General features: G+C 36.1%; 3 protein-coding genes across 5 annotated transcripts; 1 reads left to right on the top strand and 2 right to left on the bottom strand.

Moving 5' to 3' along the window:
* Nucleotides 1-1,028: 1,028 nt before the first annotated feature.
* On the bottom strand, nucleotides 1,029-1,874 carry LOC110731056 (uncharacterized mitochondrial protein AtMg00860-like). The gene is made up of 2 exons (XM_021910906.1): nucleotides 1,756-1,874; nucleotides 1,029-1,464 (listed from the first exon to the last, which is right to left on the bottom strand). Exons 1-2 carry the CDS (start codon nucleotides 1,872-1,874, stop codon nucleotides 1,029-1,031), a joined length of 555 nt encoding a protein of 184 aa, XP_021766598.1.
* Nucleotides 1,875-2,674: 800 nt separating this feature from the next.
* LOC110731012 (F-box/kelch-repeat protein At1g57790-like) lies at nucleotides 2,675-6,034 on the top strand. The gene is made up of 3 exons (XM_021910868.1): nucleotides 2,675-2,945; nucleotides 3,574-4,688; nucleotides 5,588-6,034. The coding sequence occupies exons 1-2, from the start codon at nucleotides 2,914-2,916 to the stop codon at nucleotides 4,670-4,672; spliced, it is 1,131 nt and encodes a 376-aa protein (XP_021766560.1). The 5' UTR covers nucleotides 2,675-2,913; the 3' UTR covers nucleotides 4,673-4,688; nucleotides 5,588-6,034.
* A 1,075-nt stretch (nucleotides 6,035-7,109) lies between these two features.
* On the bottom strand, nucleotides 7,110-16,609 carry LOC110731010 (heterogeneous nuclear ribonucleoprotein Q-like). 3 transcript variants are annotated; one of them, XM_021910866.1, is made up of 9 exons: nucleotides 16,416-16,609; nucleotides 14,921-16,061; nucleotides 14,714-14,830; nucleotides 14,297-14,437; nucleotides 14,001-14,189; nucleotides 12,799-13,006; nucleotides 12,508-12,689; nucleotides 9,442-9,533; nucleotides 7,110-7,667 (listed from the first exon to the last, which is right to left on the bottom strand). In XM_021910866.1, the coding sequence occupies exons 2-9, from the start codon at nucleotides 15,377-15,379 to the stop codon at nucleotides 7,514-7,516; spliced, it is 1,542 nt and encodes a 513-aa protein (XP_021766558.1). In that variant the 5' UTR covers nucleotides 15,380-16,061; nucleotides 16,416-16,609; the 3' UTR covers nucleotides 7,110-7,513. The 3 variants fall into 3 exon arrangements, with proteins under 3 accessions (XP_021766558.1, XP_021766559.1, XP_021766557.1); XM_021910867.1 differs by having other exon boundaries at nucleotides 14,921-15,527; XM_021910865.1 differs by having other exon boundaries at nucleotides 14,921-15,413; nucleotides 16,416-16,608.
* Between the last annotated feature and the right edge of the window lie 2,316 nt (nucleotides 16,610-18,925).

Below are 18,925 nucleotides of genomic sequence, written 5' to 3'. Positions count from 1 at the left end.
TGTCCTCCAAGGTCTGTATGGTCCTTTCAGTCTGACCATCAGTTGCAGGGTGAAAAGTTGTACTCATTAATAGCTTTGTTCCCATGGCCTTTTGCAAACTTTTCCAAAAGTTAGACAAGAATCTTGAATCACGATCTGAAATGATATCTGTAGGCACTCCATGATACTTCACCACAAACTTCACATATGCCCTTCCCAACTGATCCATAGACCAAGTGTTTTTCATAGGTATAAAGGTTGTGGACTTAGTCAATCGATCCACAATGACCCAAATAGTGTTATTCCCTGCCCTGGTCCTTGGTAATGCCCCCACAAAATCCATGGCGATCGAATCCCACTTCCACTTTGGTACTTCCAAGGATTGAACCATTCCTTGTGGCCTTCGATGCTCTATCTTCACTTTCTGGCATGTTAAGCATTTTGCCACAAACTCTACTACTTCTTTCTTCATGTTTGGCCACCAAAAGACCTTTTTCATATCCTTATACAACTTATCCCCTCCAAGATGCATCGAATAAGGAGAGCTATGGGCCTCCTCCATCAGTCTCTGTTTGATGTCTCCACGATGTTGTGGAATACACCATCTCCCTTTAAATCGAATACTTCCCTCATCTGCGATAGTAAAGTCCAAAACCTGCCCTCCCTCAATCTTCTCTTTTATTGCCTTCAACTTCGAGTCGCCCGACTGACTTTCTCTAATCTCATCATAAATAGAAGGTTTCACTGCCAAGGCATTTAACATCTTACTGACCTCTCCATGCTCCACCACTTCCAAATTCATCTTCTGAAATTCTACACACAACTGGTCTGGTAAAATCATCAAATTCATCAAATGACTGGTTTTCCTACTTAAAGCATCAGCTACCACATTAGCTTTCCCCTCATGGTATTGGATATTCACACTATAATCTTTCATAAATTCCAACCATCGTCTCTGTCTCGAGTTCAAATACTGCTGAGTGTAAATGTACTTTATACTTTGATGATCTATGAACATTTTACAAGTTGCACCATATAGATAATGGTCTTCAAATTTTCAAAGCAAACACAATCGCAGCTAACTCCAGGTCATGGGTTGGATAGTTCACCTCATGCAGTTTCAATTGTCTCGAAGCATATGCAATGACCCTCCGATTCTGCATTAAAACACAACCTAATCCAAACTTCGATGCATCACTATACACCTCATATTGCCCACTTTCATCTGGCAAAGCCAATACTGGAGCTGAGGTTAACTTGTCTTTCAAGGTCTGGAACGCTTGTTCACACTCCTGGGTCCAAACAAACTTACATTCCTTCTTCATTAAATTCGTCATGGGCCTCGCAATCCTCGAAAAATCCTTCACAAATCTTCGATAATAGCCTGCCAATCCCAAGAAACTTCGAACATCTGACACATTCTTAGGTGTTGGCCATTCACTCAGTGCATTGATCTTCGAGGGATCTACTGAAATTCCTCTTCGGCTTACACCTCAAGAAGTCCAAAGTTAAATAATTTAAACTATGATATGCCACCCTTACCACCTCCACGTTTGCATCTTGACTATACATCATTCGATGACTTAGAAATCCCTCACCCAAATGACTTTGAATCCCCACCTCATATTACTGAACCCCTTGTCCCAAGAGGTCGAGTATCTAGTCCAAAACACAGTACAAACCGTAACCCTGGCCCCTATGTTAGCCCAAACTGCAACTCTAGCTATGGCTCGTGCCGTAGCCCAACTTATAGTGAATTTTATCCTACCTTCTTACTTGAATGTAACCAAATTCCAACCCACATGGCTAATCTGTTTTCCTTTTTGTTTTGGTTCGCCCTGTTTACCATTTTGGTAAGGAGTCTTGATTTCAGGTGTGAAGTTGTTCGTACGCATACTAGAGTCGGGATTGGGATCACATAGATAGGAATTAATTTTATTTATGTATGGACAAGTTTTTATTGGTTTATTTTGAAACAGTTATTATGGTTATTCATATTATTAATAAAAGTTAGTTATTTTTCCGCTGCAATTTGAGTAATTAATTAAGCCTTACGTTTTCACGTGGCGGTAATACGCCCAAGTCTATCTCTACGATATTTGTATACGTATAAATATAGTATTTACGTAGCGGTATTATTTGTGAGGTATAAAATATTCCAAAGTTGTACATAAAAATTAACGGAGGTAGTATTTCAATTGCAATTATATTGCTGTTATAAACATTTTACTATGTAGAATAAACTCTAAGTGTAAAGACTTCAACTTGTATGGTAGTATATTAGTATAACTTTCAAGCAGTTTTATATTGTTGCTATAAGTGAACATTTTGGGATAGGATAAACTACTATCCTATAGTAAGGTGTGAAGTCTTCAACCAGTAAAACTGTAAAAGCTACATGTACATGAAATATTTGAATAGTTTCCATGATAGTATATTGGATCAACAAATAAATATATCAATTTTATTATCATAAATACTGAATTTTTACTGAATATAACCACACACTGATTATATTATCATACACGTCTATCATATGTTCAAATCCTTCTATTTGCGAGATCTATATTACGAGTAGATAGTTATCCTAATCATTGAATTGTGATCATAAAAGTCATATTATTATTACCGAACAAAAGCAATACCATCTTAATATAAATTTCAAACGCAAACTTATCTTCCATAACTTCAAAAGATCAAAACTAACAATCTCCATCATATTTTAAACCCCATTTGTAGAACTTAACAATAATTATCTTAAAAATTGAAGATTTAGATAAGACTTAGCCTTATTATAATTTTATTTTAACCCAAAGTTTTTATTAGACAGATTGAATTCTGGTTGCTGGGCACTTTACTACTCTTCAACCGCTCATCTAGTGTTGCTCGTTTTCTCTCTCTTATCTTCATTTTCCCCAATTTTGCTCTCTTATCATGCCATCAAACAAGAGAAGAAGAATCAAATCGTAAGTTCTCTTGATTCAATCATATCAATTTCAATTGTATTACTGCTTAATTTCTATGTTTATTGAATTTTTTTTAATTTGATTTTATGGGGTTTGAATGAATTAGGGTTTACGTTTTTGAGATTGGAGCATTTATTGATTATTGTTCATCATTTTTGAATTGGGTTTTATAGAATTTCAAATTTGATTAACTGTTAATCAACGATCTGCAATTCGAGTCCAGAAATTTATGTGGGTGTGAGTAATTTAATTGTGTGTAAACCGTGTTCATTGATCTGTTTCAATTGTATATTATTCGTGAGAAATGAAATTGGGGTTGTGGGTTGATTGATTTTTCTGTTCATTTATGAAGTGTGATAAGTTTACTGGATTTTTGCATAATCATCTAGGGTTTAGAATTGGGATGTAGAAGATGAATACATTCGAATTGAGTTGTTGCATTTTGGCTTTTTATCCTATTTCAGATGTTTAGCAGTCTGGTTTCCAATGGATTTGGTAGAAAGAGGATTAATCAAAGAGGTTTTATCAAATGATTCATTTTTGGGTTTATCTTATAAGGAATGTCATTTTTTGTTTATGCATTGATATTTTAAGAATCAGGAGCTCAATGATTATATGTTCTGGATAGGTTGTCCGCAGCTATTAGAGATGACAGGAAGACTTCTGTTGAGGTGAAGCAAGACGCACAGGAGCTGCCTTCCTGGTCTGATCTTCCTGCTGAACTTTTAGAGCTGATTCTCTGTCATTTGACCCTTAGGGAGAACATCCGTTTTTCTGCTGTCTGCAAGAGATGGCACTCGATTGCTGTTTCTGTGCGCCTAGTGAACCAGCCTCCCTGGATTATGTATTTTCCGAAATTTGGGGATCTTTATGAATTTTATGACCCTCTCAGCCGCAAGACTTATTCTATTGAATTAGCAGAGTTGAGTGGATCAAGAGTCTGTTACACAAAAGGTGGTTGGCTACTGTTATACAGACCCAGAACTCATCGCCTATTCTTTTTTAACCCCTTCTCCCGGGAGTTGATTAAGTTGCCTAGATTTGAAATCACTTGCCAAATAGTTGCTTTCTCTTGTGACCCAACATCTCCGAGCTGTGTTGTGTTTACAGTGAAGCATGTTAGCCCTACAGTTGTTGCTATTAGTACTTGTTATCCGGGGGCAACAGAATGGACAACTGCCAATTACCAAAATCGCCTGCCTTTTGTCAGTAGTATATGGAACAAATTGGTTTTCTCTGATGGGAAATTTTATTGTCTTAGCCTAACTGGATGGCTTGGGGTTTTCGATCCAAAAGAGCTTACTTGGAATGTTCTGGTGGTGCCTCCTCCAAGATGTCCAGAAAACTTTTTCACAAAAAACTGGTGGAAAGGTAAATTTCTGGCAGAACATAATGGAGACATTTTGGTGATATACACCTGTTGTAGTGATTACCCAATTATATTCAAACTTGATCAGACAAACATGGTATGGGAAGAAGTAAAAACCTTAGATGGGATTACTCTCTTTGCAAGCTTTCTTTCATCGCATTCAAGAACAGATCTTCCTGGAACAATGAGGAATAGTGTTTATTTTTCTAAAGTTCGTTTCTATGGAAAACGATGCATATCATATTCCCTGAAGGACAGTAGATACTATCCTCGCAAGCAATTTCACGACTGGGGAGAGCAGGATCCATTTGAGAGCATTTGGATTGATCCGCCCCAGGACCTCTCTATTTTCATGTGATCGTATAACAAATTCTGTGAGTTTTTACTTTAATACTTGTCGTCACCTTGCATTATTTTGTTCATTTTAGTAGTTTTTGTTGCTTTGAACTTATAGTAGATATTCAACTACGACAGTCTTTTTGTTTCCCCATTTTAATTCTTGAGTATATGTTGTCATACCCTGCACGCCATGAAAGCTTGGTGCCAGAGTGGTTTTAATAAACTCTTTTTATTGTTTCTCTGAGTTCTGCCTACATAACCCATACTTGCAACTAGTGTCACTCAGTAATTATGATCCTCTGTGCACCATTCGGATGCTAATGCTCTTTCAAATTAGAAAACTCTTTAGTAATTGAAATTTGCTGATCTTGGTTTGATTTAGCCCAGTTGTGATTTTGTAATTTACTTTTGCAAAGTTTTAAAGCATCGCTCTTGCAGTCTTGCTGAAAGTAACCTGGTCACACTATTAGTTATGTGTGCTAATCTCTGGTTTTGGCATAACTGGGCTGTCTTGTCACATATTTCTTCTCAGTTATCAACTCAAATCATTGGAAATCCATAGTCCTCTTTTACTGTTTTATTTTATCTGCTGTTTATAGAAATGGGAGTTCTTTTAAAACCAAATTTGAATGTATTAAGATACAAGTATTTCATTCTTACTTCTGTTATTCTATACTGCAAACCTGGCTAGCAAAGAGCCAGTTGGGCGTGACAATATGTTAGCTATACCAGTTAATTTTATTTTTCACTGGGTCACAATAAACTTTAAATATCCTCAGATCTCTGTTGTAGTAAATTGGTAATGAAGATGTTTGCTCATATAACCATGAACTTTGTGAAAAGATTGGTCTCCTGGCCCCTCCCTCCGTGCAGGAGAAAAAGAGGTTAGGGGAAAAAAACCTATCTGACAATGATCCATCTGGCTTTTCTGCAGGTAAATTATGTTTCAGTTATTTCTGAAAATTTTGCGTTGCTCCTAATTCCATGTTCCTCGATGATAATAAGTTGCAACTGTAAGAGAATTCAGAGCCCCTAAATCTGAATAAAGGAGTTTTGGACAACGCTTGTAGCAGTAGATGTTTTTTTTAACAGTGAGTTTTTTGTGAAATCAGTGTTTTAGAAGAAGAATAATAGAGATATTAGCAAAGGTCACATGTTGTGTTAAAATTGAGAGATTGCACCCTTCATATGGTGTCTGTATTATTTGTTTAGAGGACTGATACATGTTTTTATTTTTTATTTTTTATTTTTTTTAATTAGTCGACTAGAAGCATAGTGGTGCCGACAAGTCTGTAGTCTCATTGTTTGGCAACTCTTGTTAGATCATACCTTAATAAATATATTGTGCTATAATACAAAATTCTTCATTTTTTCTGAGCCACAACTTTTGTCATTTCAAGTTGATGTCAGCTAACTTAGTTGCAACTTGCAAGAAACTATGCTATAGTCTTCTTGTGATTGGTCATTCCATTTCTTGTTGTGCAAAAATCTTGAGTGCTTGGAGATCCTTGAGATTGCAGTAACATAAGCACACACATTATCAAAAAAGAGGTGAAGAACAGAGGGAAGACATCTTCCCAAATTCACCGAAACTTACCAGTTAATCACGGAAGCTTAAAATCATAGCCCCGATTCACCAGGAGGCCGTTGTAATCAAACTATCTGTTTGCTTCTAATCCTGTGGCAGATCAGTACATGATAACTGCGCATGGTGAAGACTCAGAAGAACAGATTAAGGCTGTACGTCATGTAATGTTGATGCCTCTATTTCTTTCTTAGCTTCTTCAATTGTTATGCTTGTTCTCTATGTTGTTTTTCCGACTGTATGACTTTTGTTTCAGTGACTCAATCCCTTAATTTCGAAATTAAAGGGGATTTTTTTTTTTTTTTGGACGAGGGAAATTATAGTTATGCTTTTCTTCCTGAAGCCGTTTTTACATGTATGATTAAACTATCACTTTTTCTTATGTATGGAACACGTTATACTACTTTCCAAACACTCCACTATAAGTTAGCCTCCACCACTTTTTCGCAACTAAAAGTTTATGCTAGTTTATTTTTGATTGGAACTTTACGGGAAAAAAATTCAAACTCAGTTAATAACCTGGCAAGTAAATGATTAATGTGGCAAGCTAAAATAAGTATGACACTCGGTAGTACAATTTTAGGACAACGGTCTCCAATCCAATTGACATGTACTTCCTCTATTGTTTTTTAGTACTTACAACATTTCCTAATATAGATGTATTATAATAACTATAATTTGAAGGGTTTTTTAGTAGAAAGTGGTACTATTGCTCTTATTTAAAGCTTATAAGCCATTTAATTATACTCTTAACAATCCACTTTTTAAATACCGTGAAAAAGTTATTAAAAAACGAATGAAGTATATTAACATTCTAAACCCAATTCCACAGCTTATTTGTGTAATTGTGTTCATTTATTCGCTCAGAAACTGGAAAGAAAGTATTTATAGTTTTGTAGAACTGTTAGAAATCCTACAGAATTCATCCATTGTCGAAAGACTTCTCAATGGTAATAACCACGAGAAATAATTACACAAGCATTGAGCGCAAGGGTACAATGCAAGAATCCACCTACCTTCAAATCCTTGCCCAGCCCCAAAGATCATCACCTAAGACTTCGTGAGTATACATTACCATTTGTGAACCAAGCCAGCTACAACTAGACATGACATTAAATTAATAGACAAATCCACAAGATAATACAGGTTGATTTAATTTGTAGAGTACATAATTCCTGCAATCCTAACCATAAATTAAATTTGTTACAACAGTCAAAAACGAATATTCCAGTCACACCATCCAGATAGAGAGTGGAAGGCCTCAGCGGCTTAGCCTCAATAAGGGTTGTAACGACTCCGTCCCCGACCACCGCCGTTATAACCACCCCTCTTTCCTCCACTAGAAGGGCCACCCCTACCACCACCACCACTTCTACCGCCTCGATGTTGCTGTGGAGGGGGAGTCTGTGGATGCACTCCAGGTTGTTGCCTACAGCGATAGAACAAGGCATTTTACATGTCAAGAGAAAAAACACACATCTCAGAGCAAAGAGGAACAAGGAACAAAAATTCATGTTGATCCTTCTAAAAGTAATGAAACGAATTGCAATATTAGATTTAACAAATGATATACTATGAAGTTCAACCTGGAAAGATATGCAAGGGGATAAAGGTCAAATGCTGATTTCAACTCTAAAAACTTACGACAGGAATAGTTTTGTGTCACAATTGATTCACATTAAAATTCAACGCAAAAAGACATGCCCATGCACACACACAAGAAAGAGAGAGATTATAATGGCTCTAGACTCTCGTGACTATACAAAAATTCCATACCGGCGTCAACAACTGGAGTTCAATTTAAGTTGTGTGTCTTGAAACTATATCCGGCTATATGCAATGAGTTGTAACACATCAAATTATAAAGTTTTCTCTAATACCATACTACTCATGTGGCACAATTAATCTCATGTCGCACAATTAATTTGCCCATACCTATTTTGAGCATGGCACATCAAAAGCAATATCTCCAGTCACATCATTGTATGATTTCAAATACACACCATTAATCATTTTCAGATTAAAGGGCATCTTATATTTCGCACAAGTCATTTAAAGAAAATTTGGTTGAGCATAGACCCTCCATGTTATTTAGAAAGCCATGCCTTGTTGTTTTGAAGGCTTATATTTCTAATCCACCAGAACCCTCCAATTCTATAACTTGTTTATTTACATCGAGCTGCTCCACCAAAAGACAATGGTGATTGCATCAAGCTCAAACATTAAGAAGACAAAGGTCCCAACAATCCCAATGTTCACTCTTACTATAGAGCCTTAATATAATCACAAAAGGCAATGTTCCATTGTTTGCCAAATTTCTAAGTATTCTCTTCAATACGGGCCACAAAAATAAGCTCCTAGATACCTAATAATTTGTGCCTCCAGAATCCAGTTACATAGTACTCATTGTCTTCTTCCAAAACACTGTTTCTACAATGCATAACTAGACCAATCATCGGAAGCTCGTAGAGGATAAAAGTTCTCTTTTACATTTTTTTACTGTTTTTTTTTTGGCTAGTAGATGATACATGGACTTGAAAGATTGTATCAGCATGCAGCACAATCAAATTTCAAAAAAGTCAAATAACTTTCTGAACAGCAGTTTTCAAAAAAGGCACCAACAAAATGAAATCGTTTTTAATGTTGAAGAAAGTACTCCATAAGAATGGCTATTATATCCTTCCCTGCCTAAATACCATTGTCTTGCATAGAAAAACTTGAGAGCTCCTAAAGGTATTAAGTATTACATAAAGACGAGATTTTGAATTGACCAACCTCTCAAGCCAAGCAAAGACCTACAAGGAACTATATGGATGGAGTGCTGCAGTCACACTTGCACACCTCTGAATCTATATACAGGAGTACTGCTAGTCAACCGGCACTAAGTTTTAAAGCTCTAGACAATACAGGCCCATATCCTTAGCAAAATCTGGTAGTCCGCACAAAATATACACCATTTCTATGACATTTCTTTCCAGAATGGGAGATTGCCATTTGAAGCATCGGAAAGAAGGAATATGGATAAGAGAGAGCAGTAATTGTTTAGCAACAACAATGATAAAGCAGCAATGTCCTTTCTTTTATCCCAGTAAATTAAGAGAAGTGAGCAGGGGAGAGAATTAACATCCCAAAACTAAGACGATGAAAGGGTAAAAAGTAGAAACTAAAAATAAAAAAATCATAAATCAACAGTAGTAACTTACAGTACATATCCAATCCTTCCATCTGGTAGAAGCATCGGCATCATTGCCATACCAGCAGGACCTGAACCTCTCCCGCCGCCATAAAGTAGTGGCTGAAAAAAACAATAATAAACGTCAGAATTCAACCAGAACAACAAGGCACAGGGAACAGACTGGTAAAATCAAACTTTAAAAAAATTATAAAAAAAGTAACAATAAAAATATCACTTCTCATTTTGGTTAATGCTTCAATTATGATCATTTATGCAAGACAGACAGAAAAACAGATGCAAAATTAAAACCTCAGTTATTCAGCATCAGAAAACCTTCTCAGAACTATTAAACAACAACAGCAATTAAACCTCAGCCCCAAAATGAGTTGGGGTCAGCTAACTTGAATGGTCATAAGGAACCGTCCAAAAAAAGGTGTAGACAACATTAAAGCTACTTGAACTATTACCCACATCCAATCCATATAAACTCCCTCGGTTAGAATAAGGCAATATTTTCTGATTACCTATCGTAAAAGGTACTTTAACAAAGCACATGAAAAAGAAAAAAACAAAACAAAACAAATGAGCCCAAATCCTCCCAAGGCAATGCATTTATCCAAATACAATCCATATAATACTCTCAATTAGGATAAGACAATATTTTCTGATCACCTATCATAAAAGGTACTCCCCCTGTCCCTTATTTACATGCCTATTTCTTATTTTTCACGGGAATTAAGGAGCTTAGATATTCCTTAAAACCCATGATTGGGAAGTACAAATGTGCATGTGGGGTTAGAGAGAGAAAATGTAGTTGGAAATTATTGAAGAGATAGAGGGAGAAAGTGTTGGAAAATGATGTCAAAAGTACAAAAATATAAAAGAAAATTGATGACAACTCATCAAAAAGAGGGAATATGGTTAAAAAAGTACATTCTTTAAATAGAAGTAGGCATGTAATTTTGAAACCCCAAAAAAGGAAAGTAGGCATGTAAATAAGGGACGGAGGGAGTACTTAACAAAGCACGTGAAAAAAAAAAAAAAAGAACGAGCTTGAACCCTCCCATGTAGGGGTGTCCATTATTCGGACTCCAGTCCAAAATCCAATCTAATCCAATCCAAATAAGCTATTTGGATTGAGTTTTTTAAATTTGGATTGGATTTGGACTCAAAAATTTTGAAATTCGGATTTTCGGATTGGATTTGGACTCAAATTTTTTAAGTCCAAAAAAGTCTAATCCAGTCCAAATAGTCTGAATATATATATATATATATATATATATATATATATAATTAAAAAAAATAATAATAATAATAATAATAAACTTCAACCCTTATAACATTAGTAAGCCCAAACCCAATAGCCCAAATCTGCCAAATCCCCTCATTACTATATACTAGAAACCCTAAATCATTTCTTAGGAAAATTTTTTTATAATTAATTCGGATTGGATCGAACTTGATTCGGACTATGAAATTTTAATTTGGATTGGATCGGATTGGATTTTGAAAACTTTGGATTTGGACTATAAAATGAGAGTCCAAATTTATTTCGGATTGGATTGGACTAGGCTTCAGTCCAATCCAAAGTCCAAAGTCCGAATGGACACCCCTACTCCCATGGTAATGCATAGACTTTAAGCTTCCAACATTTTTTCTAGGAGAATTGCAGTGTTCTCCTTCACTTGGAAAAAAAACAGAATCAAAAGTCATAACTCATAAAAATAAAAACTCAAGGATCCCTCAGCTCATTTAGATCACATATAAATTGTAGATACTAAACTCATTTTTTTTTTTTTTTAAATGCAGGGTTCATAAACTGTAAAGGCTCAAAAAGACTAAAATGGAAAATAGCTGTAGATATTCAAATCTTAAAATTGTCTAATGTGCTCAGGTCATCTCTTTGAATGCACCTTGCCTACATTTTTAAAAAGCACTCTACCATAGTCATCTAGTGCCTAAGGCACGCCTTATATACGCTCTTCCATATACTGTTCTAGATAAATATTTGCAGATATGCAAATCTAAAAAGCTCCCTCTATTCCTTTTTGTAGCTCCTGCTAATTTTATTCAATGTTCCTTTTTGTCTCAGTATGGAATATTTCCGTTGATGTCCTACAATTCCCACTTTAGCCCTTAATCTTTCCCTTGTCATTATTACACTATTGAAAATCCTATCATACGCTCACTCCTCCCAAACTAACCAATTAAACCCCAATCCCCCCCCCCTCCTTCTTCTCTGTAGTCTCTCCCTCTTGACCTTCACCAGCCAACAACGCATAAAACCCCAATGTCACAACCCAAGAACAGTCCATCTTCCAGATACAACTCACTACAATATAAACTCCAGCCTCATATGCCTCTACCTTGTGGTCAGCCCCCTCTCTCTGTGTCTCCCTTGTCTAACCACGACAACACCACCGTCTCCAATCTTGAATGCCACACTAGTTCCAAACAGTTCACTCATGTCCACATGTTTTAATCTTTCAAAAGGTTTAAATTGTGGTGTTGTGGGTTTTGGTGTTGTTAAGTTCTTGGGGGAGTCGAATAAATACTGAGGGGAGGAGTAATAACTACTTGTATTAAACTAGCAAAAATCCCCAAATTAGCAATCCTGAGAGCTCTTTTTAAATATGAAGGTTCCAATAGCCTGTGGCTTTTGAGACCCTTTACATGACAAGAAACACATGACTGCCAAGGGAACAAAATCTATTAGTTTGGGTGATGAGAACTGAAGCAGAATGATCCCACAGCTATAACTTATTAACTTCATCAAAATCTTAACTGAATAGAAAAATAAAGAAATTAACATCATTTTAAAAAATTATAATAAGGTTGCCGAAAATTTTTTATGAAGGGTGAACCAAATATGCTTTACAGTCACAATAGTTTCCATGGCATGCATCTCCTAAGTTATAACTCACTGTAAACAAGTAACAATCATTGGTCCATTTTACAAACTCAAATCACTACTACAAATAATTGACATAACAGAAAGTCAGAAACCACATCAGACACCACCATAATGGCCTTTAAAGAAGATAATATAGAATGAAGTCAATTTTTCTCCTCACAATTTAAAATAAATTCTTACTTGAGTTAGGCCTGGAGTCACTGGAGCACCATATCCTGCACCAACCGCACCATATCCCCCACCAAACATGCCATAGCCAACACGAGGCCCGTAATTAGGAAGTAAAGCTGATCTCTGATGATTGGACCCTGATGATGATTTGTCAGCCTGTGGCTTTGCCAAAGAGCAATCTAGAACTTGACCTGTGACCCCCAAAATGAAACCAAAGCCCGAGCAGTTAGCAGCATGCATCAGAGGATATAGAATCTAAGAGAAACAATCAGCACCAAACAAGCGAACCAACAAAATTACCTTCAAGTTCATATCTACCAGTGTTCTTCAAAGATTTCAAAGCACTTGACCTTTCTTCAAAATGCACAAAGCCAAATCTGCTGTTCTCTTGCCCAGCTTTTGCAGGTGGCAAAACAACTTTGGTAATTTTCCCATGTCGCCCAAACAAATCCTTTAACATATCTTGTGTGACATCTTTGGGCAGGTTCTTGACATAGACAGCCTTAACCTATCAATTTTACCCACATGAAATTCAATTACTTACACCATACACTTCACACCAAGAACCAGATTCAAATCAACAGTTACGAAAACTACAAATGATCAATCAGTCATTTAACACATAAAAATACTTGTATAACATTAGAGACTCAATGGCGTACTTAAGTGATGAGTTTATCCAGACTCCAAAGACATCTTTCCTACAAGCCAAAAGTTCTTAATTTATGGTTTAAGTGGTGGCTCATAACTTCATAAGTGATAAAGCATGTCACCAAACATAGAAAACAACATATATAACAATCAGTAAAGAGACTAAGCAGTAATGACTACACTCAACGTAGTGTAATCATGTTGCCAGACAAATAAAAAGTACACCTACATAGGAAAGCAAGCATTCTCAAGCCAATAATTAGATTGATTTATCATTGTATTAGCAATTTTTAATATCACCATTATCTGATTTAACCACACAAGATGTTGATATAGCACAGTATACCTCAACCAGTTGATGCAATTAATAAAGCACATAGGCTGCATCTTTAATATGTAAATCCAACTCATACACAGAGCGTTAAAAGGCAGGCAGCACAAATATGCAATGGCGATCCAAGAGCCTATAAGAATCCATGATTGTCACGTATATAAACAAGATTCACAAAGCACAAGACCTGACAAAATACACTGCCAAAGGTATTAAATTAATGCACCTTAAGACAACCTAAAGGCTATCATCCACAAAGCTTTGTGCCTTGGTACTTTGAGAGACATTTTATCATATATAAATCTTCCCTCTATCCATACATTAAGTAAGTAATTGAAAAGGCACAAGACAACAAAATCCTAGCTACTTTTGACAGTAAAATGCTAGAAGAAATCAAGTGCTGTAATTAGGCATTCCAGAAATTATTTGCAGGCCTCTTAAAATTACTAATTTGAACAACAAAAAACAATGACACAGATAATTCAACACTTGTGCAGGAAAAAGAAACAGAGTAAGATACCTCAGACACTCCAGAAGATTCTGCATTTGATCCGCTCTTAGGACTAGGGTCAGCCCAACTGACTGTAGGAGACTTATCACCCAACCTGAAATCAGCTTTAGACATCTTTTGTCTTGCATAGTCAGCACAAGCATGATTATAGTACTCAATGAATGCAAATCCACGGTTACGACTGGAATTTTGTAGGTCCTGCAATTACATCAGATAACCACATTAACAAGAAGAGTATCAGTAGAACATGCCCAAATTATAAAGAAAAGTAAGATATACAGGATGCAAAGGAGATGCATTAAAACCTTCAGGAGTTCAATAGCAATCACCCCAGGCCCAAACTCTGAAACCGCATTCCTTAAGTCTTCTTCGCCCAAAGTTTTAGGAATATTACCAATAAAGAGCTTATGCTTAGCTTGTGATGAGGAACATCTTACTTTCTTGCCCTGAAAAGATATACAAAAAAGTCAACCTACTATAAAAGTGATAAAGCCTCTGTCTTGTCTTGCAAATTTACAATTATCCCCTTTCCAATATATTAATGAGGCCTTCTGAAATGCACCATTACTGTTCTAAAAATAATCAGCACGTATAACTAATTTGCATTAGCAGTTTAGTAGAGACATATATTTAATCATTTTAGATGCATACATGTACTCATTAGGTGTATTCTAGATGAGAGCCTTCTTATAAGCATAACGAAGAAAGCAATCCAAGGTTACCTTCAGTTCAGTGCCATTCAATTTCTCCATAGCTTTAGAGGCCATCTCCTTTGTCCTGAACATCACAAAAGCATATCCTTTGTTTTCACCTGGCTCTTTGCCTTTCATTATCCTGACCTGTAGTCACAAACAAACATAATCATAAATGTGTCGGCATTTTACATCTAAACCAGAGTAGAGCAAACTAAAACTAAAACAAAAACATACCTCCACGACTTCTCCTATAGATTCACAAAAGCCCCTCAAATCTTCTTCGGTAGCATCTTGAGGTATATTACCAACATAAACTTCTGAACCATGAGGAGGAAGTGCAAGGAGCTCAGCATGCTTTTTTTTGTCATCCCCTTCCTCCATATCAATATCAGCATCACCCGCTTTTTCAGTACCATCAGCCTCCTCCTCCTCTTCTTCTTCTTCTTCTACTTCTTCCTCTTCCTCCTCTATCTCTTCCACCTCCTCTTCTACCTCCTCCTCTTCTTCGACCTCTTCCTCCACTTCTTCTTCCACTTCTTCGTACTCAACCTCTTCCTCTAATGTTTCTTCAGGATCATTTTCCCCATCCAAATCTACCTTCTCCTCATTTTCAATCTCCTTTTCTGGTTCACTGGCCTTCTCATTTGTATCTGGGACTGTAGCTGCTGCTGCAGCGGCTCTTGTCCTCGGCATCTTGTATATCTAATCTGGAAGGCTTGCTAAATTGCTGTGGAGGAAGCACAGAAGCCGGGTGCAACCCAAAAAAGAAAGAAGAAAATGGTAGAAAGGAGGAGCAATCGAAAGGCCAAAAGGAGTTGCACGGTAAGAATCTCAAATGAATCTGTGCCATGATTTACGGCACCAAGGAGTTTGAAAACTGAATGAACAATAGAACTAACAGAAACAGGCAAGAAAGAAAACTGAATGACAAAGAAGAGGATGAGGCAATGCTCAACAGGTTCAAACAATGAATTTTTATCCGATAATTAGATAGGGACTTCCGCCCAGACAAGCAAAAGGCAAGTTTTTAAGTTTACATCTAGCGATTATAACAATGGAAACAGGTCAAGAGAAACAAGAAAAAAAATATATAGTAAATAATGAGAAATCGGTATCAAGGTAGCTTTATAGCTAAAAAAATCGCAACATTAATTCGATGCTTGGGCGCAATAAGAATCGACTGCCCAGATTTGATAAGCCGAACACTGGAATTATATGCAAATGTCATTTGTTAGAGCTTATGTATAGGATTCTTAATTCAACTCAAATTTTACAACCTAAGCCCCAAAACTCCATTCAACCTAAATCTTTGAAACCCTAATCAATAATAGTGAGGGTACGGCAAACGTTTCGTCACAATTGGAGAACATAACCCCTGGTAAATTTCAACAGACATTCAAAATCAACAATAATAAACACTCATTACACACAAATCATGCATTCAAATTTGGGATCCAATTTTCCCACAAAATAAAAATATCAATTTCATTGTTTCGTCCTAACATTAATCAATTTAAGGGTTCTGCAGCACAATATCAACTAAATTTGACTCAAATTCTTGCCACTTAAGAAAACGAATAACAAAAATCTAACCTTTAGAAGAAATAAATTATACCCAATAGTTCAAAAATCAATCCACCTTAGAAGAACCCTAAACTGAATTAAATTAACGATTAACCCTAGATTGTGAAATTGACATTCGAAGATTAAACAAAAGAAACATCTTTACCTCAAAAGCTGCTTCAATGGAGGAGAGAGAAAGCTGAGAAGCTGCTTCAACAGTATGGTAGATTCAAATTTCAAGAACAAAACGAAGAGAAACTTTCTTTCGTTCTTTCGTTAGTGTTTTGTGTGTTGTAGCGGCTGCTCAACAAACTAGTTAACAGGCTGTTTACACAAAGCTATTCTAAGGCAGCCCAAATTCAAGTGTCCGCACGGATATTTGAGCGCAAATCTTTAGTTGGTCTTGATATTTACTGAATTGAGCTCAGATGATTGGTATTGAACTAAATTGAAGTGAAGTGAGCTGAACTGAATGGTTTAGGAGAGAAGAAATTAGAAACTGAACTTATTGGAGCTGAATTGAAATTAAGAGTTAAATTAATTTCAGTTCAGTTAAAATAAATTCAGTATAGCAAAAAGAATTTCAGTTAAGTAAAAATCAGTAAAATTAAAGAAGAAATATGATAGAAAATCAGTAAAAATAATTTCAGTTCAGCAAATTAATTTCAGTTCAGTAAAATTAATTTCAATTCAGCAAAAAAAAGGTGAAGTGAACGGGGCCTTGTTCTTACTAAATTAAATGTTCATTTTCATAATATCAAATGTTCAATCGTATAATATTAATTTTCATTTTCATATTATAAGATGTTCATTCTTATAATATTAATGTTTACAATTTAATATAAAAATATAAACATTTTCTTGCTATAGGATATTTATTCTTATAAAATTAAATGTTCATCTTCATACTATCAGATGTTCATTCTTATAATATATGTTGACCTGGTAAAGTCGTATCCCCTAACCAAAAATAATTACCTAAATCACTAACTAAGGTAGATAGGGAAGTAGGGTCGAACTCCACAGGGAAACAAGTCTTTTTAATTCTAATTAATTATTATACTCTAAATTATCTAAGGGTAACCAATATTTTAAATGTGAATTCTATACTACGAAGAATGAGTTTAGGGAGAAAAGAATCAATAATAAGGAAACCTAGGGTCACAGGTTCACCAATAATTAATATTCCGGGATAGAACGAAGTAATTAATAATTAACAATGCACAAATAACATGATTAACAGGCTCTCGCAATTTATTAACCAACATAGATCTAACAGGCTCTCGCAATTTATTAGACCTAAGTTCCTATTAAAAATAGTCTTTAATATTAAATCAACATCTGCTCGATTCATCAATTCAATATTGCTAAACATTCACAATCAAATTACATCTGCTCGATTCATAACCTAATTGCAAAGAATTAAAACAATTCAATAGGAAATTATCATGCAGTATCAACAATCAATAATAACAAACTATCCCTTCATATTAATTATGGATCCCCATAAACCCTAGAATTAAACTACTCACTAATCATCATAACTAAACCAATCAAATAAATAAATAAGAACATAATCAAGAAAACAATTAAAATAGCTGAAATTAAAAAGGGAAGAAATTGTACCAAAATAAATCTGCAATTAATGGAGGAATTAAGAACAAGAGTTTAGAGAGAATTTAAGAGAGAGAAAAATACTAAGTAGAGAGAGAAAGTATAAGAGAAAGAGGTAAGTAATTATTCCGTACAAAAACGTATATAAACCTTTCCTAAAACACGAATTAAACTAAACTTAATCAGACTCTAGAAAAAACATGCGCCCAATCGGGCGAAGGGCCGCCCGATCGGGCCCGCCTTTTTTTACAACGCCCATTCTAATGTGCCGCGCCCAATCGAGCCTACGCTCACCCGATCGGGCGCGCCTTTCCTTGATGGCACTAACACACGCAGCCGCCCGATCGGGCGTATGCTTGCCCGATCGGGCCCGGTCTTCATCTTCGAGGCTTGGACTTCGATTGGGCTACATTCCTCGGCCCAATTCATATTTCCTCTCGGGTCTCGAATACATGGTCCAAATGCCTCGTGATCCAAATAACCGAGCCCTTAGTCATCGGCTCTCACCGATCTTGGGCTCCGAAAGTGGTCGTGTCCTTCTAGCTTCCGTAGTCGATCCAATAAGGCCCGGGAAAATGCTCCAAGAGTGCAATTTCCTGTAAAATACAACTAAAATTACGAAAACACTAGAACACACAAATTAGTAATAAAATAGGCCCGAAAGAGCCAAAAACACTACTAATAATGACCACGGGACGGGGGTAAAACACTATATAAAATAGACATATCAAACTCCCCCAAGCCAAACCTTTGCTTGTCCCTAAGCAAAGAGCTCATCAATGAACAATAAAACATGCTTCACCCCAATAAACAAATCAAAAGCCAACGATTCAAGGTAAAATTAAATGAACATGCTTCAACATCAATCAATCTTATTCATCTAATCACCCTTCCTCCCCAACAATTGTCAAGTAGAGCAAACCACAAGAGCATATAGAATTCAAGACTAGTGCTCACACACTCGACTCTCATTTATGTGGCGAGTAAAGAATGTACTCGATCGCTCTCCACCCAACCCCTTTAATGTGAACAATGCCCTCCCAACTCACACTCTCGTGTGTA

The sequence above is a fragment of the Chenopodium quinoa genome, unplaced genomic scaffold (assembly GCF_001683475.1).
Source record: "Chenopodium quinoa cultivar QQ74 unplaced genomic scaffold, ASM168347v1, whole genome shotgun sequence".
Taxonomy (NCBI): domain Eukaryota; kingdom Viridiplantae; phylum Streptophyta; class Magnoliopsida; order Caryophyllales; family Amaranthaceae; genus Chenopodium; species Chenopodium quinoa.
This window is presented reverse-complemented; position numbering and strand designations above follow the sequence as displayed.